The sequence below is a fragment of the Daldinia loculata genome (assembly GCF_022478755.1).
Source record: "Daldinia loculata strain CBS 113971 unplaced genomic scaffold F4817scaffold_10, whole genome shotgun sequence".
NCBI lineage: Eukaryota > Fungi > Ascomycota > Sordariomycetes > Xylariales > Hypoxylaceae > Daldinia > Daldinia loculata.
Window position 1 is genome coordinate 243372 of NW_026054864.1, and position 25626 is coordinate 268997.

The 25626-nt window shown below is 49.4% G+C and overlaps 8 protein-coding genes across 8 annotated transcripts; 3 read left to right on the forward strand and 5 right to left on the reverse strand.

Moving 5' to 3' along the window:
- Positions 1–3392: 3392 nt before the first annotated feature.
- On the forward strand, positions 3393–5809 carry F4817DRAFT_13742 (uncharacterized protein). The gene is made up of 2 exons (XM_049297833.1): positions 3393–3904; positions 3963–5809. The coding sequence occupies exons 1-2, from the start codon at positions 3641–3643 to the stop codon at positions 5574–5576; spliced, it is 1878 nt and encodes a 625-aa protein (XP_049161453.1). The 5' UTR covers positions 3393–3640; the 3' UTR covers positions 5577–5809.
- A 160-nt stretch (positions 5810–5969) lies between these two features.
- Positions 5970–10951, reverse strand: F4817DRAFT_329894 (AAA-domain-containing protein). Its single transcript, XM_049302315.1, has 3 exons — positions 10327–10951; positions 6858–10248; positions 5970–6780 (listed from the first exon to the last, which is right to left on the reverse strand). Exons 1-3 carry the CDS (start codon positions 10493–10495, stop codon positions 6042–6044), a joined length of 4299 nt encoding a protein of 1432 aa, XP_049161454.1. The 5' UTR covers positions 10496–10951; the 3' UTR covers positions 5970–6041.
- A 1388-nt stretch (positions 10952–12339) lies between these two features.
- Positions 12340–14410, forward strand: F4817DRAFT_329896 (alpha/beta-hydrolase). The gene has a single exon (XM_049302316.1). It carries the CDS (start codon positions 12454–12456, stop codon positions 14212–14214), a length of 1761 nt encoding a protein of 586 aa, XP_049161455.1. The 5' UTR covers positions 12340–12453; the 3' UTR covers positions 14215–14410.
- Positions 14411–14834: 424 nt separating this feature from the next.
- F4817DRAFT_329898 (acetyl-CoA synthetase-like protein) lies at positions 14835–17343 on the forward strand. The gene is made up of 4 exons (XM_049302317.1): positions 14835–15320; positions 15425–16065; positions 16172–16772; positions 16890–17343. The coding sequence occupies exons 1-4, from the start codon at positions 15218–15220 to the stop codon at positions 17222–17224; spliced, it is 1680 nt and encodes a 559-aa protein (XP_049161456.1). The 5' UTR covers positions 14835–15217; the 3' UTR covers positions 17225–17343.
- A 90-nt stretch (positions 17344–17433) lies between these two features.
- F4817DRAFT_13786 (ATP11-domain-containing protein) lies at positions 17434–18807 on the reverse strand. The gene has a single exon (XM_049297840.1). It carries the CDS (start codon positions 18612–18614, stop codon positions 17643–17645), a length of 972 nt encoding a protein of 323 aa, XP_049161457.1. The 5' UTR covers positions 18615–18807; the 3' UTR covers positions 17434–17642.
- Positions 18808–18809: 2 nt separating this feature from the next.
- Positions 18810–21136, reverse strand: F4817DRAFT_329911 (heme peroxidase). The gene is made up of 3 exons (XM_049302318.1): positions 20560–21136; positions 20002–20491; positions 18810–19942 (listed from the first exon to the last, which is right to left on the reverse strand). Exons 2-3 carry the CDS (start codon positions 20489–20491, stop codon positions 19356–19358), a joined length of 1077 nt encoding a protein of 358 aa, XP_049161458.1. The 5' UTR covers positions 20560–21136; the 3' UTR covers positions 18810–19355.
- Positions 20590–21136, reverse strand: F4817DRAFT_329914 (uncharacterized protein). Its single transcript, XM_049302319.1, has one exon. The coding sequence runs from the start codon at positions 21067–21069 to the stop codon at positions 20818–20820; it is 252 nt and encodes an 83-aa protein (XP_049161459.1). The 5' UTR covers positions 21070–21136; the 3' UTR covers positions 20590–20817.
- A 624-nt stretch (positions 21137–21760) lies between these two features.
- Positions 21761–24684, reverse strand: F4817DRAFT_329921 (pre-mRNA-processing factor 39). Its single transcript, XM_049302320.1, has 4 exons — positions 24106–24684; positions 23943–24046; positions 22366–23571; positions 21761–22311 (listed from the first exon to the last, which is right to left on the reverse strand). The coding sequence occupies exons 1-4, from the start codon at positions 24391–24393 to the stop codon at positions 22143–22145; spliced, it is 1767 nt and encodes a 588-aa protein (XP_049161460.1). The 5' UTR covers positions 24394–24684; the 3' UTR covers positions 21761–22142.
- Positions 24685–25626: the final 942 nt, after the last annotated feature.

The following is a 25626-nucleotide window of genomic DNA, read 5'->3' on the forward strand; positions in this document are numbered from 1 at the left end:
CGCTCTCTCTTGCTGTACCTAGCACGAGCACCTGATCCAAAAGTCAGTTTAGTTTGTGAGCTGTCATATTGAGGGATCTCTGGGGATAAGCCACTAACGAAAGAGGAAACGGAAGAACCAATACTTAAGATCCTTGTAACTCGTACGGTCCCGTCAACAATAGAAGAAATAAATTAGATGCAGTTTGCTAGCAGTGTCTCTCTTCTCTAATGTACGTCTTACGCACATACATATATATATATATATTAGGTAGTAAAAGGGCAATCGAGCGGGAATAACCTGCGTTGGTGCGCTGCGAGAGGATTCCCGTGGCCCTTTTTATAAGCAGCAGGCAAACCAACCCAACCCAGACCAGACCAGACTTATCTCGCCTACCCAGGTTTTTTTTTTTTAAGCCATGCTGAGGACAATCCTGCTCTTCGGGGAACACCCTACAAGGCCAGCCTACCTACGGGGGTTTTCTTTTCTTTTTCTTTTCTTTCTTTAGAAATATGTCAGACTCCCTTATCCGAGGGGTTGTCTCGACCAGAACTCACGTCTTCCTGGTTGAGTGGCATCTCGTCATTTCGTGCCCGCTAATACCAAATGTTGCCATGAACCATTTATTAGGTACATCCGTTACTTGGTATCATCACGTCCAAGCGGTAGTTCCCTTCATCGTTAGCCTCCTCCATCACGGTCGAAGTAACGTCGTGTTTCATGTCTATATCTATATCCGGGTCAACGACCAAAATCTCGGGTGCCCGATCAGAAAAATTTGACTTTTAGTTTCTGCTCTCCTCCTTTCGAGTTTCGGCTTCAGCCGTCTTGTCTCTAAGAGGGCGCGTACCAGGGTCCAGGAATGAAGTTGGCAGTTTGAGGAGAAATCTAGGAAAACCAAGACCGGTAAGCTTGGGGCCTGTCGTTATCATTTTTACCTTTCGGGGGTTTTCAGACCCAAGGACTTGGATCTGCAACACATCATCGCGGGCGTCGAAATGCGGTGCACGGCCGGAACGAAATACCCGTTTGGAAGAAAAACAAAAAAAGCAACCCTTGGCCGTCCCAACATTTGGCCCATTCAACCATGCCATGCCATGCCATGCCTATGCCAGTCATTAACGCGGGTTATTTTATCAATAGCCCTGCAGCCCAAAACAGGATCAGCCCCATGCCGACGGTAGCATCTAGGTATCATGAATGAACGACCTACGGCGAAGGGGCTCTAGTGGCCGGCTGGGCGGCTGGGCGGCTCCTTCGAAGCATTTCTACCAGGGTCTCCGTCTCCCCCACGGTGAGAGTCCCTAAGCGACCCGCGCGCTCTAGCAAGATTGGGTATAGGTACCTATATTGTAAGCTCTAATGCTGACGGTCTCTGTGCTAAGCGAACGCAGCTGAAATTGGTAGCGCACATAGTATGTGTAATATATTATGGTACCGCTTGCGCACTATCACGCATATCATGCACATATTAGCTGTTACGTGCAGCAAAACTATTAAGCCCCTGTACTTCGTACGCGAGCTACCTACGTAGTGTAGGTATAGGTAGTGTAAGTGACACGAGGAACTCTGCAGCGGAATAGGTACCGGTACATATCATCGATGCTTGCCTCATCGCCACTGAGATACGGTGGGGCCGACGGCCGCCGACTGCTCAACATCCTACCCGAGCAGTCGGGACGTCAAATCTGTCCTTTAGTGTCGGGCTCGAACGCCATTGGGCAGCAGAGTGCCAAGTAGGGTATTGCCGGTACGTTCTGGTGATTGGTCACTAGTCGGGGAGTGAGGGCTAAGAATATAGAACAGCGGCGTTTCGGAGTTAGAAAGGTCAATAGTTTGTTCGTGAGTTACGTTTTGGCATGAGACATTACCAAGTATTACCAAGCATGTCATAACTTAGCCGTAGGTACACCGCTTATTACGGTACTACTAGAATAGAAATCTTCAGGTCTGATGACTAGCGAGCCGTCATTAGGATTTGGGCTTTCAATATTCCTGCCGTGTTAATGTAACTGGGTGAGCTAGTGAAAGGAATTTTCTATTATTACAGATGATAACTAGATATATTCGAATCAGTTTATGATATGTGATAGGGGCCGTATTAGGAAAACCCTGCAGTCTTCCTGATATTTAATAGTACCTGGGTTTATAGAAAGGATAAACTCACAATACCTAGTTACTTGAAATAAACAAGGAACTCAAAAGTGACACTCCAAAATAGGGCGCACCAAAGTCAGACGGCAGGACTTGGGAAACGGGATTAGCAATCACTACACTCTAGTTCGAAAGGGAGTTGATCTGCGAGCAACCTCGTAGCCTGTGTCACATAGGATAAAAAGGGAGGCATATCACTACAGTACCTACGTGGGCGGAGGCTCAAGCCACGGCTATATTTCAACGCAGCAGCCAATAGTATATAATATAATAGTAGGTATATAATATATTCCTCATACATGATAGCCTTGTAGGCTTGCTCGCTGCAACCCACCGGATGTACGCGCAGGGATCCCTTGCTGCAGATACCCAGAAGAAATGGAGCTAACGAGCTTTCGGGGACACGGTGAGAACCTGTTATATCAGGTATAGTTACATACTTCTGACTGATCCCGTTTCCATTCTTTTTCTGCAATGGACTTCTCCCACGAAACCGGTACCGCGGGTAGACCGAGCCACCTCCTTCAGGATGAGCGAATTATGCAAACATCTTATTTTTCTTTTTCATACAACACCATTGACGGCTAAAATGACTAGTAAAAAAGGCAGGATAAGTTAATAGACAGTAACCCTGGATGTAATACTCGTACGCGTACGACGAGGAGTGACCGGTGAAAGAGCACGATATGTCAGCAACGACACCGGTCTGAGATTCGCGATACCCATCACGAAGTTTCTTTATATAAGACGACCCTTGGTTTGCGTTGGTTATGGACATTCCTTCCGTGGCACGGATCGAGGCTGGGATCTCCCTCACCCAGTAGAAGAAGTCCGAGTTGATTGTAATGTTCAACAACCACCACATCATCCTTTCATTCTTTGAGTTGTAGATAAGACAGACTCTGGGCACCTTGGATTTCTGTGCGATTGGGCCAATGTCCATGATTCGTATGTCTTGAAACAAAATAGAGACTACGAAGCCTTGTAAGTATTCTACACTTGGGTCAATCAGGAATATCCCTAATTATAAATTGCTCTATGTTTTCGACAGAGGGCAGATATTTGAACAATAATAGAAATCCCGAGGTTTCGGTAAAGCTGCACATATGCAGTTACTGTTAAATCTTAAGCGTCAAACCTTATTCAATTATGCTATGAAGTCATATTCAAGTACAAGCGCCCAATCAAAACTTAAATCTTGCGCCAATGGCTTTTAGCCTTTAGGCTTTAGCGGTCTCGTGCCGGCAGGCTGGTAGAGCACGGGTGAAACGTCCTAAACGTCCTAAACCTCCTAAACCTCCTAAACGTGCTATCGATTAGGCCGTCTATCGTTATCTGATCCAGGGGATTCGTTCTCGCATTCTTCCGACCTCGAACCAGGAGCATCCCATTTTCAACCTCCAAAGATTTATAAGTTTGATTTCTCTCCTTCTCCTTCCTCATTCTTCTTTTATCGGCTTAGTCCTCTCGATCCTCTCGAAAACTTGATAATATCATTTGCGACACGATGGCAGACGACACCAAGGCCGCGACGTACTCGACCGACCCCGCTCTATATATCTACACCTCTCTTACGGCCGGTTCCTCTCACATCGTGACGGCTACTTCGCGATTAGAGACTATCCTAAGAGCCAACAAGGTGCCATTCAAAGCTCTAGATATTGCTATTGATGACAAGGCACGTATGATATGGGGTCGAAGGGCTGGCAAAGATGCATCTGGACGACAACGCAAGCTTCCCGGTCTAGTACAGATGGGCATGGTTCTAGGCGTAAGTCGATTACGAATGTAAGCTTCTTAGATGTACCACTAACGAAGTGGTCGCGTAGGATCTAGTAGAGATCGAGGAGTGGAACGAGTACGGCGAACTGAAACAAAATGTCACCATCTACTACGACGACTTCACCATCCCGCCCAAGAGCCAGGCACCTCCACCACCTGCCCCTAAAGTTAAGAAGCCAGCCGCCGCATCAACCCCTACCCTTGCGACGGGCGCTCCCGCACCACCACCGCCTGCGGCACCTCCGCTACCCGAAAACGATAAGACGAAAGCGGCAGCAGCGTCATCGACAAGCAAATCCGGAGTAGCAGCCAAAGCAGCTAGCACCGCCGAACCCGTCCGTAGTATTGCTGAGGAGGCCGCGGCGAAAGCGAAGCAGGTGCATCTGGACAGCTTGCGAGCTAAGGTCTACGGGAAGAAAGATAACGACGCCAAGGAGAGCGAGGATATTAAGAAGTCAGATGACAAAGACACCAAGGAGAGCAAGGAGGAGCCTAAGGAAGAGCCCAAGGAAACCAAAGAGTTGGAGAGCAAGACTACCGAAAAATCAGAAACCGAGGATATTAAGAAACCAGATACCCCTGAAGTAATGGACGTCAAGGACGTCAAGGATGTCAAGGATACGAAGAAAACAGATACCAAAGACACCAAGGAGGCCAAGAAAGTAGACAGCAAGGATGCTAAGAAACCCGAGAGCAAAGATACCAAGAAGCCCGACACCAAGGATGTCAAGAAAGTAGAAAAGAAGGATACTAAGAAACCAGACGCCAAAGAGGTCAAGAAGCCAGAAACCAAGGTCATTAAGAAGACGGACACCAAAGACGTTAAGAAATCCACCGCCACCGCCAGTACTAGCTCCAGTGCTAGGAAGGCTACTACTACTACTCCTACTACCACTACAGCCTCGTCCAGGGCTAGGGCGGCAGCGGCAGCGGCAGTATCCAAGCCTAAAGTAACGACTTCCAAAGCAACCCCCTCGAAAGCGGCCCCTTCGAAAGTAGCCCCTTCGAAAGCAACTCCTTCGAGAACAATTCCTTCGAGAGCAACTCCCTCAAAAGCTACTCCTGCCACGACGATCCCTAAAACAGTCCCGATCAAGCCTAAGACTACGACTACATCATCTAGAATTACTTCTACACTACCTAAGCCTAAGTCTGCGATGTCTACCCGCTCAGCAGCTGAAAAGCTAAGCAAGCTGAAGATATCGGACAAAGATAAGGAAATACCGGCAGGCGAAGCGGCCATACGGTCGCCAACGGCGGCGTCATGGCGCGAGACTACCCCGACGGAAGAGGACGTGCTGCGCCCCATGTTGCAAAGCCCGACGACTGGGTCGTGGAGGGCAGATGGTACCGGCGCGACTCCTAACATAACCGAGCTTCTCCACGGTGCCGTCGTGGAGGAGGTGTCTCTCGAGGAAATCGCCGAGATTGAAAAGGCCGAGGCGATTCCCGAGGCGACGAGTTCGGAGGAGGAAGATAGTGAAGATGAGGAGGGGCACGATGACGATGAAGAGGAGAAAAAGGAGGGCGAGGACGAAGAGGAAGAGGAAGAAGATGATGAAGAAGATGATGAAGAGGACGACGACGACGACGATGACGAAGAAGAGGAGACGGAGGAAGAGGAAGGCAAGGGAAAGGGAAAAGTTGAAGCAAAGAAATAACCAATCAACTTTATAGTATTCAATACGTCGACGATGCCGGCGAGTTTTTCACTCTTCACTTAATACTGCTTTTCAGCAGACAATAGGGGCCGGGGGTGCTAATTAGATACCAAATTTGCGAAGAGAAGACAAAATACCTAAATAAAGACTTATCGATTATCTTGATCCGCGAGAACGTTAATAGCGGTACACAGTATTTATTATTGCATCGACGAGGATGGGAATACTTCTTTTTAGATTAATAACGTGTTATTATAATAGATAGTTAATAGTTAATACTTAATAACTAGTAGATAATATATCTTTTGTACTAGTAACCTATACCCTTCCGGATATACTATACTATACTATACTATACTACTACTCTTACCATCTATATATTTATATATAACCCTCCAAGTCCCACCTCCCTCCCCTCCCCTCCCCCTCCTTTCACAATTTTTCGACGGCACCCACAATGTCCATTTAGTAAAGGCCCTCGTCATCGCTCGCCGTCCCGTGGTTAAACTTCGCTGTAGGTGAAGCCTGTGCTTTACCCTTCCCCTTAGTCGTCGTACTCGCGCTCCCGCTTCTCCTCCTCCCATTCGTCAGGCTGCTCCCACCGTACGCGTTTCCCGCCTCGTTCTCCTTCTCCTTCTCGTTCCCGCTCCCCTCGTCGCTGGCGTTGGCGAGGGCCTTCCCTTTCCCCTTGCTGCTGGTGCTGGTGGGTGTCGTCGGTTTGCCTTTGCCCTTGTTGCTCGAGATCGACCGGGACTTCGGCCTGCGGAACGCCGGCGTCGCGGGAGCCTCGGCTATTTCTGGCTGAGGCGGCGGCGGCGGTGACGGCGGTCGTTGTTGCTTCTGAGGTTTGGAGTCTTGGTTCTCGAAGGTGGCGCGGACTTGCTCGTAATGAGAGAGCTCGCCGGCGCTGACGCTGGGGATTAGTTCCCGGTTCGCGTCGAGGAAGTCTTGCTCTGTGACCATGACAGCGACGTCCTCGGGCGTGGCGTGGTGGTCGAAGAAGTTAGCTGTGGAGATCGGGCCGTGCCCATCTTTCTCCCGCTCCGCGTTGATAACCCGAATCTTGGTGTCTACTAGAGACGCCTGTCGCGTAACCGCCTTAAGCATAGCGTCACTACACAACGCGTAGAAATCGGCACCCGTGTAAGTGAAGGGCAGATGCTCTGCGACAGCCGGCAATGAGACGGACGGGTGGAGTGTAAATCTGTAGGCGAGGTTAGTATATGCATATTATGAGTTGTTCCCCTGTGCAAGGCTAAGATAATTAGATTAAAGACATACTTTCTTGTCAAGGCTTCCATAATTGTGATCTGCTTTTCGTGCGTGTCGGACACGCCAAGGTAGAGCATCTTGTCAAATCTACCGGGACGTAGCAACGCCTGATCAAGTAGATCGGGTCGGTTCGTGGCGCCAATAACGAAGACGCCGCCTCCTTCGTCATCTCCCCCAGACATGCCATCGAGTTCTGCTAAAAGCTGGGAGACGATACGATCCATGACACCTCCACTGTCGCCTTGGTTTCCTCGCTTTGGAGCAACCGAATCAAGTTCGTCGAAGAAGACAACGCAGGGTCTCGCATCTCGGGCTCGCTGGAAGACGCGGCGGACATTGGCTTCGGACTCTCCAATATACATGTTTAGCAGCTCGGGGCCCTTCACACTGAAGAAATTCAAGCTGTACTCTGTAGCAATTGCCTTTGCTAACAGCGTCTTTCCCGTACCGGGTGGGCCGTAGAACAAGATGCCGGAACGCTTCTTCATTCCTTTAGCAAATAACTCTGGCCTCTCCAACGGAAGCTGGATGGTCTCCATCACCGCTTCCTTGACATTGCTGAGACCACCAACATCATCCCAGGTGACGTTCGGAATCTTCGGTGCGCCAATTGCGTCTGCGAAGTTCTTCCGTGCCGCGTCCACAGCAATTTCGAAATCAGCCTTCGTTAGACACCTCGCAGACGAACCTCCTGCCACTTGTACATCGCGAACGGTGACGATCGAATTATCGTTCGAAGCCTTCGTCGATAGTCTCTCTAGGCGTGAGTCACGTGCGACTATCGCACGCTCAACCACATCAACCAGATCACCAGCAACTAGAGCTGCCGTTTTAATGGCGACTCCACTTAGCTCAACCTCAGGAGCTAAAGATACCCCTCGGTTTTGTATTATGGATTGCAAAATACCCTCACGTTCGCCTTCATCGGGAGCACCCATTTCGAGCTCGTGGGTAAAGAGTCCTCTGATTCCGTCCGGCACCTTGTCTACTTCGGTTGTCGTTGCAATTAATACTCTAGTATCACTGAGTACTTCCTTCATTGCAGCTACCATCCTATCGGCCGTGAGGGCTTCGATATGTCGAATAAGCAGAGCACAACATTCCGGACCGCAACTCATGGCACGATCTGCTCGCGCCTTAAGGAGGCCTTCAGTTTTGACATCGCTCCCCCCAGCTCCACTCTCATTAACCACGTCATAAGAATCGATAGTGAATGTATGTAGACCAATGTCTGCACAAGCATTGGTAGCCAAAGTAGCCTTGCCTATGTTGCGTTGGTTTGATACGAGAAGAACAGCAACCGGGGGCATTTTAAGATGAACAGCTCGTTTACTCGTAGCAGCCGCCAGTAGCTCTCTCAATCGCCGTCTCAGGGGCGGGGTAAACCTCGCCTGAGGCTGTGCCACCGAAGACAGGACACTAGATGTAGGCCGAGGAGCTTCTTCAACGCCTAAATAGTAAGGCCAATTGCTATCTTTCGTGCCTGGGAGACAACTAGTAGTACCGCCAGATTGGGCAATCTGAGTCGAAGAGCTGTCGACACAAGCTACATCACCCCAAATATCCTCGTCGTCCTCTTCGTCGACGGGTTCCGTCTTTTGACGTTCTATGTGAGCGATTTTGAACCAAGCGACGGCGTCCGGTTTTGATGCAGCTACTGCACCGGACTTGCTTGAAGCTGTAAGAGCTACGACGTCGTCAAGAACAAGGCCATCGCCGGTATTTGTTGATTCCTGGAGGGTACGTCCGAGTTGCGTGTCAATTGGAATTCCAACCAAATCGCCAGTTTTGACTACGCGAATACTTCGCGCGAAGTGATCCTTGAGTCCACCGAATATAGCTGTCTGAAGAGCTTTTTCGGAAGAGACGGGCGTGCGTATTTGCTGAAGAGTAACATCGCGAGCGTAGGGAGGGCGGATCGATCCGGTGATTTTTGCCTGGCCTGGTCTCGGAGGTTGAGCTGTTCTTTTCAACGGAGATAAACGAACGTAAGGCGCGCCCTCTAGGTTTGCGAGCAAGAGGGGCGACATGTACGCACCAGGTCCAGTATGCGTTGGAACTTTGGAATCAAAGAACGAAGGTCTTCGATTATTTACATCGTGCTTCGAGCTTGGGATTCTAGTCATGGGCCTGTGGGAATAACCCTCCGGGAGCCCATAAATCTTAGCTGGTCGCCATACTGACTCTTCTTCCCCTGGTTGTCCGAAGCTGCCTAGGCCGAACAACCCGATTCCGTTTGCCGGAGGTTCCTCTGAGGCCTCGAGTCGGACCCAATCCCCGGAGAAGCACCCTATCCTAGTTAGAGAGATGATATCTACGTATACCCTTGCTTCTTCATCGTCTTCGGCTGTTGGTTTAGGGTGAAGTAATTCCGATGGTATTTTGCTCATCAAGCCGTGAGCCTTGAAGAGGCGACCCTTAGGGCGACCTTGGCGAGCGGTCGTAGCGGTAAAACTAGAGAAGACCGAGGGAGTATTGCCGTTGCCGATCCTTCCTCGCCCAAGGGTCAATGGCGTTCCTGGTTGCATGGTAGAGACGCCGCTAGCATTGGTAGATGGCAGCGACGGGGCTTGAAGAGAGATGATCTCGTCAAGTGAATCGTCGGAGAGTTCATCTTCATTCTCGGGTTCTGAAATTTCCGTGTCAACATCTGTTATAATATCCGACGTCTCGCTCGGACCATCCGCCTTATCTCGTTCTTCGGTAGCAGAATAAAACTGGTCGGTTGCCGTGTCTTCGCCATCCTGGTCGACGCTATTTAAAGCTTGGGGTGAGGTAATGGCGCCTCGAGCTTGCTTCGACTGAGTGTGACCCCTCGTCAAGATGATCTTGGTAGTTGGTGCTAGGATGCCTTGTGCTACGGGTTCGCAAAGTGTTACCTTGCCGGGTGTAGGAGGTACGTGTGTGATAGGATGTGGAGGCAATGGTAAAGGGAATAGGTCTCCGTTATGAACGATCTTCAAGGTCCCCAAAGCTACACGCAACGCAGCAGCGAGGCGATCCGTCGAAACATCAGGCCCCGTGACCGCTTTCTTTTCAGCGGAGAGATGATCGTTAAAGAAAGTCCCTTCCCCATTCTCAAGTCTCTTCACTAAGTCACTTTCGAGGTGTACAAAGACAGTATCCAAGGGGATGGTTGCCACGTCTAAGACCAGAACTTCAATGCCGCCTCTATTATGACCAGAAAGCCTCGAGGGTGCAACCTGCTGCAATATTGTCGCAAAACTTTGCAGGGCAAGGGACGAAGGGGAGAATTGGATTGTAGAATCGGCAAGGGAGGTGGATTTAGCGATGGGGACTATAGTCCAATTTGTCCGTTGGGGATTCGGAGACGGTGTCCACGGGGCAATAGCAACATGCTGGATGTTGAGAGGTTGGCTGGTCTCGTCTTCACCCGAATCTGTATCACATTAGGTCTTTATTAGTTTTCGAACACGGCTACGTGCAGAGAGCCCAAGCATCCCCTCGAGACACTCACCGTCTTGTAAGTGAGGGAACAAATCAGCGAATAGGTTGTTGGATAATATGCCAACGTCTCCTTTCACATGATTGTCCAGCACAAGCTTTGCTGGTAAGGCAGGCTTATCCTGCCTTCTCCTCCGCCTTCGCTTTCGATGAGCACCTGGATCGCGAGTAGGAGTAGCCATAGTCGCGACGTATGGCTTTTAGAATCTTAAGGAGCGGTACGCCGTGATAGAAATCATTAAGGCGGATCAGGGCCCCGCAAGTCGCGAGGTGTCGCGCATAGAGGAAAGTGGAATTTTAGAAGACAATTATTTGACGAGGTCGATAAATGATAGGATTGATAGGATGACAACTCATAAGACCCCACGGGTATATTATTCCGTCGCGTTGTATACCCTTTTCTTATTCTTCTTCGCTTCTTGCTTCTTCCTTCTTCGGGTCACCCAATTGACCCAATTGACTTTCGGCTTTGCTTACACCTGCTATAATTTTGACCGAGGCATTGTCCATATTCGATAGATGCACAGACCAACAACTAATAGTATGGTAAGTGGAATAAACCAACGTTATCGATATCAATTGATGGCTTTGCAATTAAAGGTGGATCTACCCAAGTATTTTTGTATCTACTTCGTACCACATGTAAGTTGTTGTTGTTGTGACATACGACTACTTACTTAATTGATAATAAAAAATTAAAGAAAAAGAATGTAGATTCTATTGAACATATGCATGATCCTGTATAATTATTTAATTTTCTTTTATCCGTCTGAAATAATAGTTACAATGTGATTCAAGTAAACTATTAAACACGTGCAATTGTGTTCGTTTTAGGTAACTCTGGTATTAATCTCTGCGGGCAAGAACTTTGTACTAACTAATGTAAACTTTGACTGCCTTGTTTAGCACAACTTTACCAATGCTATCCATTTATACTTTCCTTACGCAACTACACTTAGGTAATTTATAGAAATATGTAACTCGCACGTTCTTCACTTTCTTTAGAGTTAACTTGACTAGTGTTCTTTCCGTCAACATCAATTATTTAATCTACATAATACTTGACATTGAATAGACCATAGTTTAAGGTTTCATTTGCCTCTATATAAAGTGGCGATAGTCCCCTCTCTTCTTCACTTTCACATGTCTTTATCGTCCAACCCACAACACTTAACCTAAGTCAAGGGAGCATTCATCCCCTACGTTCTCTTTCATTTAGTCTTCACTAGTGCCCAGCGGCTCGGAATCAACTACCTAATAGGCACACAGGAAATTCAGACTACGATCTGCATACTGACGTAGTATTCCTTGATCTCCAGGACCTACCTTAGCAAGATTCTACCCTCGATCGCTTTCCATTTTTATCGTGACCCCTTGATCCTAATGTCATTCACCGATTTACACTAGTGGCACATCAACTCCCTACTTTGATATATCTTCATTTCGTCGGTGGCTAGCTGCCTTGGAATCCAATCCGGGTTCGGCTCAATATCTTCCCTCTAAGAAAACCATGACGTGGTATTGCAAACATTGCTGGGTTACTAGATCTCATTACTAGATCACACTTGGATTTAGCGACGTCAATCCATTCGGTACACGACTCATTATTTTTTACTTGATATTATCCCAGTTGGAAATTTTTGCAAACTATCTTTCCGTCTAAAGAGTTCATACAAAGACTTGACAAATAACCTTCGAGGCCAGATGAATATACTTATAATAGTTAAACATCGCAATGGGACTTAGTACCGACCATAACCAGGCCATGTCGGAGCCGTCCAGCTCCGCTACTGTCCAAACAGCCGTCAAATTCGCCCAACAGGCAGAGAAGCTCTCACTTCAGACAACCCAAAATAACGAACACATAGATACGGTTGCCGTCGAGGCCCAATTTGTGACGCCACAGGATCCGGTCATTATCACAGCCGATGGGAACCGACTGCCTACTGTCCCTCTTGAGGAAGCGCATAAACTCAACATATTAAAAGAAGAGCTAGAAAGTGGTATTTCTAAAGATGCGATTGATCATGTCAGTCACGATGCCCTCTCACCGCCTCATGCTGTCGCTGGCTTAGGATCGGTGTCCTACGCCAATAATAAAGCAGCACAGAAATCATCTGAGGGTTCGTTGCGGAGGTCCATGCCGCCGACAAATACGCATCCGCTTTTCCCTCCCCTTCCCTTGTATGGGCCGCAGTCTCTACTTCGCGACATACAATGCTGGACCTTTCGGTTTACATCATTTTTTCTTAGCGCCGCCTTCCTAGGAGTAATTGTTCTCGGCGCCCTATTTACGAACATACCTAAAGTATGTTACAAGGCCTGGAAGCGCATAACCTTCCAAGACCCTTACGCTAAAAGGCCCTATCACGAAGAGGAGATTCGGAGGCAGACTGTACGAGATAAACAGGAAAAGGCCTGGAAGAGGCGGCAATCCCAGGCACGGAGAACTTCGGATCAAGAGGACGCCCAGGGAAATGAAGGCTACATTCCGACCGAAGGTGGACCGGATCCCGTTGTCTGCGACGTGGGATACTATGCGCGGAGGGTTGGTTTGGACATTGAGGAATTTCAAGTACAAACCGAGGATGGATTCATCATTGACCTGTGGCACGTTTACGATCCCCGCGAGTATACCAGGTTGGATGATCAGGAACGGTCCTACCGAGGACCAGAATTATTCACGGGCGACAACAGGAAAGTATTAAGGGACCCAAGCCAGAAGCGTAAGTTTCCTGTACTACTGATGCATGGTCTGCTTCAAAGCTCTGGCGCCTACTGCGTCAATGACGACGACTCGTTGGCATTTTACCTATGCAAATCGGGCTATGACGTATGGCTAGGAAATAATCGATGCGGTTTCAGTCCAAAGCACGCCTTACTCGACTACTCAGATCCTCGTATGTGGTGCTGGAATATTAGGCAGATGGGGGTGTTTGATCTATCTGCGTTAGTCTCACGAGTATTGTTCGAGACCGGATTCGAGAAGACCGGGTTGATTTGTCACTCACAAGGCACGACAGAAACGTTCGTGGCCTTAGCGAAAGAGCAGCGTCCCGAGCTGGGAGAGAAGCTCACCGTGTTCTGCGCCCTTGCACCAGCAGCCTATGCCGGGCCGCTGATTGGCAAAATGTACTTCAAATTCATGCGCGTGATATCGCCGGGTCTCTTCCGAATTATGTTCGGTATTCACGCATTCATTCCTATTATGATGACCATGCATTCGATCCTACCTTCTGGCATCTACGGACAGCTTGGATACACCGTATTCTCGTTTTTATTCGACTGGACGGATACTCGTTGGGATCGTGGCCTGAGGGATCGCATGTTTCAGTTTGCTCCCGTTTACGTGAGCGCCGAATCGATGCGCTGGTGGTTAGGTAGGGAATGCTTTGCCAAACATAAATGCATACTCTCTACTAAGGAGGAGTGGCGAAGTGAAGAGAGCGAGGATGGGACAGACGGACCCCTTGCCGAAACAGCCAGCAAGCGCCGAGGCTCTATACTACAAAACGTGAATAGAGAACACCACAAGAAACCCAAAGGCTCCACGGCGTGGTACAACGAGAAGGTGTGTCCATTTGCGCTATGGGTAGCTGGAAAAGATAATCTCGTAGATGGGAAGAAACTGCTGCGACGATTCGAGAAAGGAAGAGAACCACACGTCAGAGTAGTCCACAGTAAAATACTTCCAGACTACGAACACCTGGATGTTATTTGGGCGATGGACGCGGTGGAAGAGATTTTCGAGGAGATTCGGGAAGTTCTATGGAAGACTTGCGACGTTAGAGACAAATGCAGAATACCGAAAGGCTGCGAGGACGTCGCAGCGTGGGTACGGCCAGAAAAGGCCGGGGCGGATAATGAGGATGTTGAGCAGTCGAGTAGCGATTCGGCGTAATCCTCGATTGGAACATGATACCCCCTTTGATTTATACATTTGGACACGAATGTATGACGGTACGGAGACGATTACATACAGCATATCTGATGCGTATAATATGCCATATATATATATTTATATTTAAACGTATATAAGACGAGACAAATAGGTCACATAGAGTATACATAATGTCTATCGTTCTCATTTTATACTATATTACGTTCAGCTACTTTATTTGCTTGAATATATAGTGATGTAATTATTGTTCTAAATATCTTCACGTTGGTCAGCAGCTCCAACTTCTCTCCAAGTTCCCCACAACGACACATTGGAGCTTGTCTCCTCTAGGATTAGTGTTCTGGTTTCTCTGGGGTCCCCATGGCCTAGCCATCTGAGATAAGCATTATTTCCATCATCCATGTGTTTCCGGAGAGCTATACGCACGTACTGACTTGGGACTTAGTTTTACACAATTAGTCGTCGATATCATATTTAATATCAGAGGCGAGTAAGGGCACTACCTACATAGTAGGAGGCTAGATAGCTTGAAATGTAGTATTACAACGGGGACAGGAAGATCATCTCCGGTCAGGGATCGCGAACCCCGATTAATAATATCTCTAAGCCAATATTAATATCTCTAAGCCAATATTCCCACCCCAACAGACTCCACTCAACTGACATGGGAGAACGTATCGCCTCGGGGAGGGGGACGGGGCTCTAAATGGATCCCAGGGGGGAGCTCCACGGCTTCCCACGGCTCCTTTCTCTGACGCTACTAACAACCTCGGGAGCTTTAACCGCGGGAGCTTCGCGTTCACCGATTTAGCTTCGTCGATTTTCTTTACCTAAACTTAACAACTATTTTGGTTTCAAGCGGCTTGAGCTTGAATATACATACATATTTAATTGCTGTCTACAACGTGCATGTAAATATAAATCTAACCGTCTTTGTTTCTGCTTATCTAGGTGTTCCCGGGGTTCCCGTAGTGTCGTCGTCGTCGTCGTCGTCGTCGTCATCATGGTGGTTATCAAGTCCTTTCACCCGCCGTTACAGATCCCGGAGGTCGACCTATGGCAGCTCGTATTCGAGAGGAAGGATAGGGCGTTCCCGGAAGACAAGGGTAGGTTAATAAAAATTACACGTTTATTACAGAACACCCATTATTACTTCTTCCCTTATATGTAAGATATATGACAAGGAGAGATATCTAACACTGGCGGGCAGAAATATACATCGACCCCGACACAAGACGCTCGTATACATGGGCGCAAGCCCGCAGCACGGCTCTCGAGTTCGGCAAAGGACTCAAGTCGCAATGGGGGTTCAAGAAGGGCGACGTGTTGGGATTTTTCTCGCCGAATAGCATAGACTACCCGGCCGTGTTCTTCGGCGTGCACTGGGCCGGCGGCGCTTGCTCGACTGCTAATCCGACGTACACGGCGAAGGAGCTCGCGTACCAGATGAAAGACTCGGGGGTCGCGGGCATCGTGACGCAGGTCCCTATGCTGCCGACTGTGCTCGAGGCCGCCAAGACCATCGGGTTATCCGAGGACCGCATCATCCTGCTCGGCGACGCGAGGGACCCGACGGGCAAGTTCAAGCACTTCACCGAGATACGCGGGAGCTCGGGACTGCTGGGATTATCGCTGCGCCCCCGCATCGATCCTAAGAAGGACACCGCGTTCCTCGTGTACAGCTCCGGGACCACGGGGTTGCCGAAGGGGGTCATGCTCACGCACTACAACATCGCTTCCAACCTTGTGCAGCTGGGACATTGCGATGTCTTCAACGGGATTTACCACTCAGGGGGGATCGACGGGAAGGGCGATAAGCAGATCGCGGTGCTGCCTTTCTTCCACGTATATGTAAGTGATATAAATATGTAACACCTATACCCTACCTCCACTCCATATCATATCATATCACGAAGGAGAAATATGCTCTAAATCGACACTCACTCACACACCGAAGGGCCTCACGTGCATAGCCCTCCAGAGCATATTCACGGGCCTGCAAGTCGTCGTCCTGCCCAAATTCGACCTCGACAAATTCTGCCAAGCAATCCAAGACTTCGGCGTAACCTTCGCCGCCATCCCGCCCCCCGTCGTCCTCGCCCTAGCCAAGCACCCCTCCGTCTCGAAATACGACCTCTCCAGCATAAAATGGGTGAACTCGGGCGCGGCCCCTCTCGGCCGCGCGCTAGTCGAGCAGGTATGGGCGCGCCTCAGCATCCCCGTCATGCAGGGCTACGGGCTGTCCGAGACGGCGCCCGCGGTCACCAAGGGCCACATCGCCGACTGGAAGCGGTTCAACGGGTCCTGCGGGAAACTGCTGCCCAACGTCGAGGCCAAGATCGTCGACGTGGAGACGCGCGTCGAAAGGGGCCCCGGCGACGGCGACGGCGAGCTCTGGTTCCGCGGCCCGAATGTCTTTCCCGGGTACTGGAATCGGCCGGAGCTGCAGAAGGATACGTTTAGCGAGGACGGCTTCTTCAAGACGGGGGATATTGGGTACGTCGATAAGAAGGGGAATTTTTATATTACGGATCGGTTGAAGGAGTTGATCAAGTATAGTAAGTCTCTACCTATCTTCCTACCTGTTTCTGTTCTCTTCCCTTGTTATATATATATACCTACCTTAGGTACCTACCTACCTATATATACCCCCGGCTCTACTAACGCCCGCCCAGAGGGTTTCCAAGTCGCCCCCGCGGAGCTCGAGTCCGTGCTCCTCGGCCACGACGAAGTTGCCGACGCGTGCGTCGTGCCGGCGCACGACAAGGTGCGCGAGACCGAGGTCCCGCGCGCGTATGTCGTTCTCCGTCCTAACGTCCCGCGCGACGAGGCCAAGGCCGCGGAGCTTATCGTTTGGGTCGAGGGGCGCGTCGCGCAGCACAAGAGGCTGCGCGGCGGCGTGCGGTTCGTCGACGAGGTGCCCAAGAATGCTAGCGGTAAGCTGCTGCGGCGGGTGTTGAAGGAGGAGGCTAGGAGGGAGGATCAGAGGGCTGAAGGGCCCAAGTTATGATAGGGGGGAGGAAGCTACTATAATGGTATATACGGTGACGATACATAATTATTAGTAGAATAGAAATAGAAGGTAGAAAGATGTCAAGACAAGAGCAGCATGTAAAGCTAGGCGTGGAACCCTCTCTATCGAGATTCCGGAATACCCATGTATATAGAATTTATATATACAGATAATTATACAGTCGAGCCAGCTACAGGCCCCCCTTTCCCTTTGTCTATCCGTGAGCAGCGTTATCTGTCGTCTAAACCAGTCCTGAATACACGTGTGGCATATTCTTTCGTAACAGTCCCATCCGACTCATTCTCAAAATGCCCTTTATGACCTTCCCTCTCATATGTATACGAAGCTTCAAGTCCATCTCGACTCGAACTTGTTAATCTTGTTAATCGTCCATACCCTCCAGCACCCCCTCAACTCAACCCAACTTCTCACTCTCCTCCAACAACCTCTCAACGCTAAACCCGCCATCCCCCCGTCCAAACTCCTCCAACAACCTCCTCTTCCCCTTATCCTTCTCCCCCCCAGTCCCCTCCCCGCCGTAAAACCGCTGCATAAGCATAACAAGCCACTTGGCATCCTGCACGCTGGCCCCCCGCCCATCCACCACGCTCCCCGCCATCAGCACCCCCGCCAGCCCCTCGTCCACGTAGTGCGTCACGCTCGTGTGCGGCTGCGCCCACTCCCCGCGCGCCTTGTACTCCGCCAGCTGCGTGAACAGCACCGTCGCCGTCCGCGACGGCCCGTCGAACACCCACTGCAGGAAGTGGATCTCCGCGCCCACGTCCGCGCCCCGCGGCACCGGGAGCACGAAGGAAGGGTGCCGGCGCGCCGTCGCTTCGAGCGTCGCGTACGTCGCCCTGGGGATCACCGCGCAGAGCGAGTTCGGCGACGACGCGTGCCGGAGCCGCCATATCGCGCCGAGTTCTTTCTCGGGGAGCGCGCGGGCTTTCGGCAGGTCGAGGATTTCGGAGAGCGGTTTTACAGCGGCGTTTGTGCTTCCCGTGCTAACGGGTGGGACTTGCGATTGTGACGGCGGCGGCGGCGGTGGTTTCTGAGTAATCCCATCCCCAGCCTGTGTCTGCACCGGCACGGGCTCATCCGCAAGCAGCGCATCGAGCCCGGGAACCGAGACGCTATCTTTCTTCTTAAGCTCCTGGATGCGGTCCTTGTACGCTTCTTTCAGCTCGCCGATATCGCGCAGGCCTTCCTCGCGGGCCTTGCGGTCGAGCTTGTCGCGGTACTTCTCGGTGACGCTGCGGGCGGCCTGGGTGGTGGCTACGAAGCGCACGTCGTGGACCTGGGCCCAGCGGCGCTGCTGGCCCGGCAGGCGAAATGGTTGCCGCCGGCCGAGGAGGTTGCGCAGGGCCGGGATGCGCGCCGTTGCCATTGGGAAAGACTGGGCGGGAAGAAAAGAAGAAGAAAAATACCGAGTAGGAGGTATGTACAACCCTATCTACCTATGTAGGTAATGTTCCTATTACCACGCTTCACCAATTGGCGGGTTCCAAGGATGTGGTGGTTAAGTGTAGAATTAAAAACGAAGCTAAAATTGAACTTTGGACGTACTATGTAGAAATCGCGGATAGCGGATAGCTAAGGCATAGTAAAGACTTATCGACAAAACGTGGGGCACGACTCCATCTCCAAATCAGAGTACGTACATACCTACGTACAACAGTACCTAAGACATAATAGTACATAACCGCATGGCAGTGGAGAACAAAAAGGATCTCCATTACGTTTGCTGCGAGTCGACCTATTAAAACATCTCTATTTCAATCATCCCCGGATTCTTTTCCCTTTTCCCTCTTAACTTTACCTCGGTAAGCAAACAAGACTACACATAATACCTAATACCTAACACATGGAATGGATATAGGGATGGGAACGCTTCATTGATATATACAGCTCTTAAACTTCGCTGGAACAAGATCGAATAGATAACTAGGCTAATGGAAACAGTATATAGTTCAATCAAGCCCTGCTCGGGGGCAGGTATCCCACTCTAACAGCTCTCGTCAGTTCTCCCGTCGACAGTCACGACGCGACATCGCTTCTAGGTCTAACTCTAGCCTTGCCTTCCTTCTCTACATCACTTCTGACTCTATTAGATGGTATCTCATTAAATTTAAGCATTAACAGGCTTGAAGATGATCTTCTCGGTGTCCTGTTTGAAAGGCACACCTAGCTCAAAGAGCTTAGTAACGGCGGCAGCGAAGTCCTTGAAGAAGAGATCGTTGTCCTTGGCGTACTTCTCTACCCAAGGCCTCGTTGCCTTGTCCTGGATAAGGGCGTAGTCGGCCGGCAGCATCATGAGCGACTTGGTCTTGACATCCTCGTACTGCTTGGGGCCATCCCACTTACGCAGCTGCCACTTCTCCTCTAGGAGTAGGCGGTAATAGTCGTTGGTTAGGACGGTGGGAGAGAAGGTCCACGGTCCATCGAATCCACTTCGGTCGGTGTGGCAACGACCGAGGGCGTGAGCACCAGCAAGGGCAACGATCTCTTGGTCGTTGAAGCCCATGCGGTAGAAGATGTCACGGAGATGAGGGGTTCCCTTGGCAGCGTCAGGAAGACGTCCGTCGGGAGTGCAGGCTGCGGCATCTCGGTCCTGACGGCCGGGTCGGAACGGGATGACGGGACCTTGCATCTCCTGGATGGCAGCAATACCGCCAATGATCCAGAGATCGGAGTAGGTGATCCAGGGGAACTTGGCTATAAGCTAGGTGTTAGCTTGTGGTCTTAAATCTTGACGGATAGAAAAAAGAACATACCCTTCACAGGCTCAAGGAAGTCCCGAGCGTGCTTCAAGCCGGCGTTTGCGCCGTGGTCACCCTCAGGGGCAAATCGCATAGTAGCACCGTTGCTACCACCGGTACCCGTCTCCTTATCGTAGGTACCGCTGGCGTGCCACGCGAGACGAACGAGGACGGGGCCATAGCTGCCATCGTCGTACTCGTCGTTCTCCTCGAGGCGGTTGGCGATCTCGTTGTACACCTTCTGGTAGTCGTCCTTGGTGGCTGAGAACACCTTGGTGCTACCCGAGTTGTTCGAGGTGTAGAAATAGTAGCCGGCAGCACCCGCAACGGCGGCGCCTGCCAGGTAGATCAGGCTCGACGAGCTAGAGGTCTTGGGAGGCTCCGACGAATAGAATCGTCGGCCGTGCTGTCGGAATGCTTGCCGAGAAGATGTAGCAAATGTGTTTCTAGCGGAGGTGCGCAGGGCCGCGCGGGCCATCTGGCGGGACACAGTTGCGGCCGACATCTACAGCGTCGTGGGTTAGACACACGACGAAATATAATATTAGCGGGGTGATATGATGGATATCTTACTTTTGTCTTTCCTAGTGCACAGCAGAGGAATGCAATTGGGTTCAACCGGGGGAAGGAAATTAAACGAAAAAAAAAAAGCAAGAGAGAGCTAATATATAACGATGAAGGAGGGACGATGAGGGAAGAGGCCAATTCTATGTAAAGGCTTACAGGAAAAGAAATCCGAGGACGGCAAGTCTCCGTCGTTGGGAAAAGCAGCCGAAATGTTTAGTAAGAAAGAATCTAAGCCGTCCTATTGGGTGGCGACCCCCCCTAGCATCATTTTCTCTCGGCTTCTACTAGAGTGGGCCCCCGGCCCCTAAATGGGTACCTATCTTTTTCTCTCTCTCTTTTCCTTTCGCGCTTGCCATGGCCTACCAACCAACCTATGTAGGTAGGTACATACGTAGTACTAAAGTTCTTACCTGCGGAGGAATTTTTGTTGATGAGAGAGAGAGAGCAACCGATGGCAACATCTGATGCCAACAACGACGTAGCGAATAGAACGCCTAGATTCACGGGGCCACGCATGCATGCAACCTGCGCGTGCGCATGTACAATACATGTAATGTTCTCTCTCAGGCCGTACCTATAAAACAAAGGTATAGAATATGTAAAAAAAAAAGATTCAATGCCCCCACGTGTATTGCATAGGTAGATTCAAGGTCGATAATCGAACCATCACAACCAAAAAATTCCATCCATTCTCCCCGAGTTGAACCAAACTGCTAACAATGTATGTTCCCTTACTTGGAAAGTTTTGGTTTAACTACCTAGGTACCTACCTAGATATTTCGTATTTGTCAGGAACGTTAAGCCTTAGGTATTAGTAATTACACCATTAAAACGCTACCGCAAAACCCACCCGCTAAGGCAGCTTACCACTGGCACGGAGTAAGTACGTGTAGTCCGCTCTGCCCGCACGGCGCCGCACCCGAGGTCCACCCTGCTGCCACTACATAGTATGAGGTACTTACATAGCAGAGAAAGAAGAAAAAAGCCAGAACAGAAACATCCCAGCTGCCCGAGCTTGTCCGAGCATGGTAGGTACCTGGTAGCTTATTAAAGCCTTATCTCCGATTACCGGCTTGTGGTTTCGGCAGAATCGTCTCGTCTTCCGCAGAAGCTGCAAAAATGCCAGCTCGTCATCAGATATCATATTCTCACGGATGACTCAATTGATCAAATCTGACTCAAGCAGCATCGACAATTCTTTTAAACACTAATAGAAAACAAATATGACATAATCATTTACAATATCTACCTATAGGTATTTTAGCAATTGAAACACTGGTGGATTAATTCTCATTTCTTAATCAATCGTAAAAACACGCGTACGAACTATTGCCTGGTAACTTCCGAGTGCAGTGAGCTCCTCGAGTGAATATTTCTGGCCGTTGTACACACCAGATTCTCCTTTACCTATCATCCCAATTCGTCCGAGACTTCATATGCCCCTATTATAAATAAGCCCTTAACACAAGTGGAATTCAAGTATGATACAAATCCATTGCCCCCTCCTACTCCCCGGGCATTATTACTCGTCGAGGTCAGAATATTGAATACCGACTCTCGAGGAGTCGAAGCTGAGTTTGCGCTCGACCTTACTGGAAAGGTGCAGTTCCTTGCGGGTTGGGCTCGGGTTCCATATAGTACTCGTAATATGCAGGGTATCTACTCTCAGCCTTTGCTTTGGTAGCATCGTCTAGAGGGGCTCTTGCGACGCCGTTCTCCTTAATTGCAGGCCTATCGAGCACTGACAATGAAGTAGGACTTTACGCAATGTTAGTATTTCAACGTAGACACAACTAAAAAGAAGCCACATACCCGTAGATCTCACGGTCGATAGTAAGGAACTGCTTCATCGCTTCCGCACCACCTCTCTCTTGGAGATAGGCAAGATAGACCAGGAACAAGTCCTTCTTAGCTGTCGATGATATTCGGCTCTTCGCCAACAACTCGTCAAAGATGTGCTTAACGCGCTCGGCATGTTGAGATTCGATCTCTGCGTTTGTCGGTTGTTCTAGTTCGAACTCAAGCCACTGCTCCCAGAAATGGCGGCTATCAGCATACCACTGGACGTTCTTCAGGAAAACGGTTCTTGCTTCGTCGACGGATCCCTTAATCTTCCATAGCAAGAAAGCCCACCGAGTAACGAGAACGGCCTTTGTGAAGATGTTAACGTGTGGCGCATCGATTTGGGCCTTGTAGACTTGGATAGCCGCATCGAGTCCGTTTTGTCGTCTCTCAAGGTTGGCCCAAGACACGATGGCCTCCACGCAGTCGGGCAGCTGCATCAATACGGCTTCGTGGATATCTCGGGCGACGCCGGTGCGACCGCAAGACTCCTCAAAGTAAGCGAACTGCAGGCGGATGCCTGGTCGGCTAATAGGCACAAAGAGGGTGGCAGCTCTCATATAGATATGACGGACTTCTTCCTCTTTTCCAGGTTGCGCCGACATCCACCTGGCATAGCGCAGCCAAAACTCATCGTACAGGGCACATGTGACGATACAACGCTCGTAGAGGAATGTCGTCCTAGCAAAATCGCCCTCGCTCTCTTCAAAGTCGAGATACTTCCGCCAATTAGCTAGCTGCGTGTTCTCTAGCTCGGTAACGTGGAAATACGGCCGTTTGATCTCCGATTCGTACGTCCATCGCTTATTCGTTTCATCCTGAGTTTTCTGGAAGACCTCGTAGAACATGGCATCGATCTTAGCACGGACGTCTCGCTCGACTTCCAGTTCAGCCCGCGGCATCACACCATACGCAGCGCCCTCAGCCTCCACCTCTGCTCGAAAACGCGCGAGCGTCTCGGGTGGTACCAACTCCTTAATAGGCCGGCTGTGGGCGAGTTGGCGGAAGCGCTCGTAATATCGAGCATACTGGTGCATCGGGATATGGATAACTCGCTGCAAGATGGCAAAGATCTTATCCTGCGCTTCCTGTCTCTCTTCATACTCAATATACTTATCCCAGAAGGGATGTGCTAAAAAGTCAAGGCCGACAGAAGTTGCGGCTCGCTCGAAGAGCCTGGAGGTAAAGGTCAGCAAAGACGAGAACGATAAAGGGGGTTGGGGAGTGAGGGTGGGTAGGAGGGCAAATACAGAAGAGGAGGGATTTGTGCAAGCAACTATTCCGATTCCAAATCAATCCGTTTTGAGGCGCAGGGTGTAGAGTGCGACGAGGATGTTCAAGGTCAAACCAATGACATTGTAGGGAACCACGGCCTGGCAGAATCTGTGAGAAAGTATCCAACATGTCATGGATTCTGTTGGCATCTCTCACCGTCAACGACTAAGCAGTCGTGTATTAAACGTTCCGATAGTGTTAGGGGTCGCTATGTAGCTTTTGCTCTGTTGGTGGTAAATGTTATGGGGTAGGAAACATCCGGTTTTACTTACTCTCTGACCAAATGGGGGGTGTGGGTGGTCTCCATCTTGAAGGAACAATAGGAAGCCCATAGATCAACACAGTTTGTTATACTCGCACATCCACGTTCGTAGATCTAACACAAGTTAGCTTACAGTAACTACCGACTTATCAGAAAGGGAAGTTAATAAATACCATCTCAGCAGATTCAGGGCCTGATATGTTGAACTCGAGGTCGGCGTACTTCTTCCAGTACCCGAAAAGAAGCGGGAACTTGAGGAGGAATCGATCGTAGACATCGCGAAGCGCAGCAAGCGCCTGGGGACTGGAATTCCGGTTAAGTCCCCCTTCTTGGGCCTCGCAAGCACGTATGAGCTTCTCCCAAGACTCGAAGTTATCCGTGTCGGCTTCCACTTCGAGTGTCAACTTTTTTATCTCGGCATTCTCCTCGTCAGAAGAGCCGAACTGATTAAAATCGGCCATCTTTGTAGAAAATGGTATGCGACCCGTTTAGCAACGCGGTGAAGGTGATGAAAGGCAAGTAGAGAGATGTGGGTTTACTCGAGGCTAGGAATGAAAAAAGACGTGGACGGGATTGAAATGGCGGTGATTTTAACAAGATAATTACAATGAAGGAATAATGCAGTTCTGAAGTTTCATGACCCCCCCAGATGTGAAAGACGCGACGGGGAATGGGTTTGGATGACAATGAGGTTGTCGAGATCGACGAACAATGATGATCGCAAGAGAAAGTTCAAATAGTGCTAACTAAGGTATGTAGGAAGGAAAAGCACATGCAGCTAAATGAGGCTGGGAGCATGGGATATCTTGCATGTGGTCTGTGCACTTACATTCATTACATTCATTAACTGCACTAACAGGGAATGTGTGTGGGTCTTTTATTTTCATACCTGTCTGTTGCTTTGTACGTTTCTTAACTTGCACTTGCCTTCATCTAAAGATTCTCGGTAGAAACAATAAGTTTGTGTGTGTTTCTTTCTCAAACCTTATGAGGTACCTAGGTAAACAAGGTCCTAAAGTCAATTACATAGTAACATGTATCTTTTTCTATGTGCAACAGTTATTGATCCTTGATCTGTTCAAGAAATTCCATGCTTAAATGCCATCTCTCTCTAAACAGTGTGGGTACGTACCCGTACTACTTGGCTCTAGCGCTAAAATAAAATACTGCAGAAAATTTATTCAACACAACATACATCATTTCCTCCTCTCTTCTGATATACAATTCTATTTTCAAGGCCAACCTCCTCACGCAATCACTATCAATAGGAGATTCAATATCATGAGCTCTTCGATAGTATCAGTGACTCAACATATGTGAGAAACCTCTGCATGACAATTACAAGCGTAATATTCTCTACCAGAATAAGAGGCTCAATATCTCAAGACTTCCAATATTGGCCTTGTTCGTAGGTATATTTCCTTCATCTCTCCCAGCACTCTACTAGGAAATTCTCAAGCAACAAGCAGGCCGGTGATGATACTCCAATAAATCATATGATAGGAAGAGGGATATCCATAATGGAAATGATCTCAATTATTAAATCTGAGGCCTGCATTGTTCTACCTATTTCATTCTCTACCTCGTTTAGCATCCAACTAAATAGCTTTATATATATATCTCTCTAGACAGAGTGAATTGTAATTAGAGCTTGAAGTCAGTCAATGGAGGGTCTTTTATATACGATATAGTAG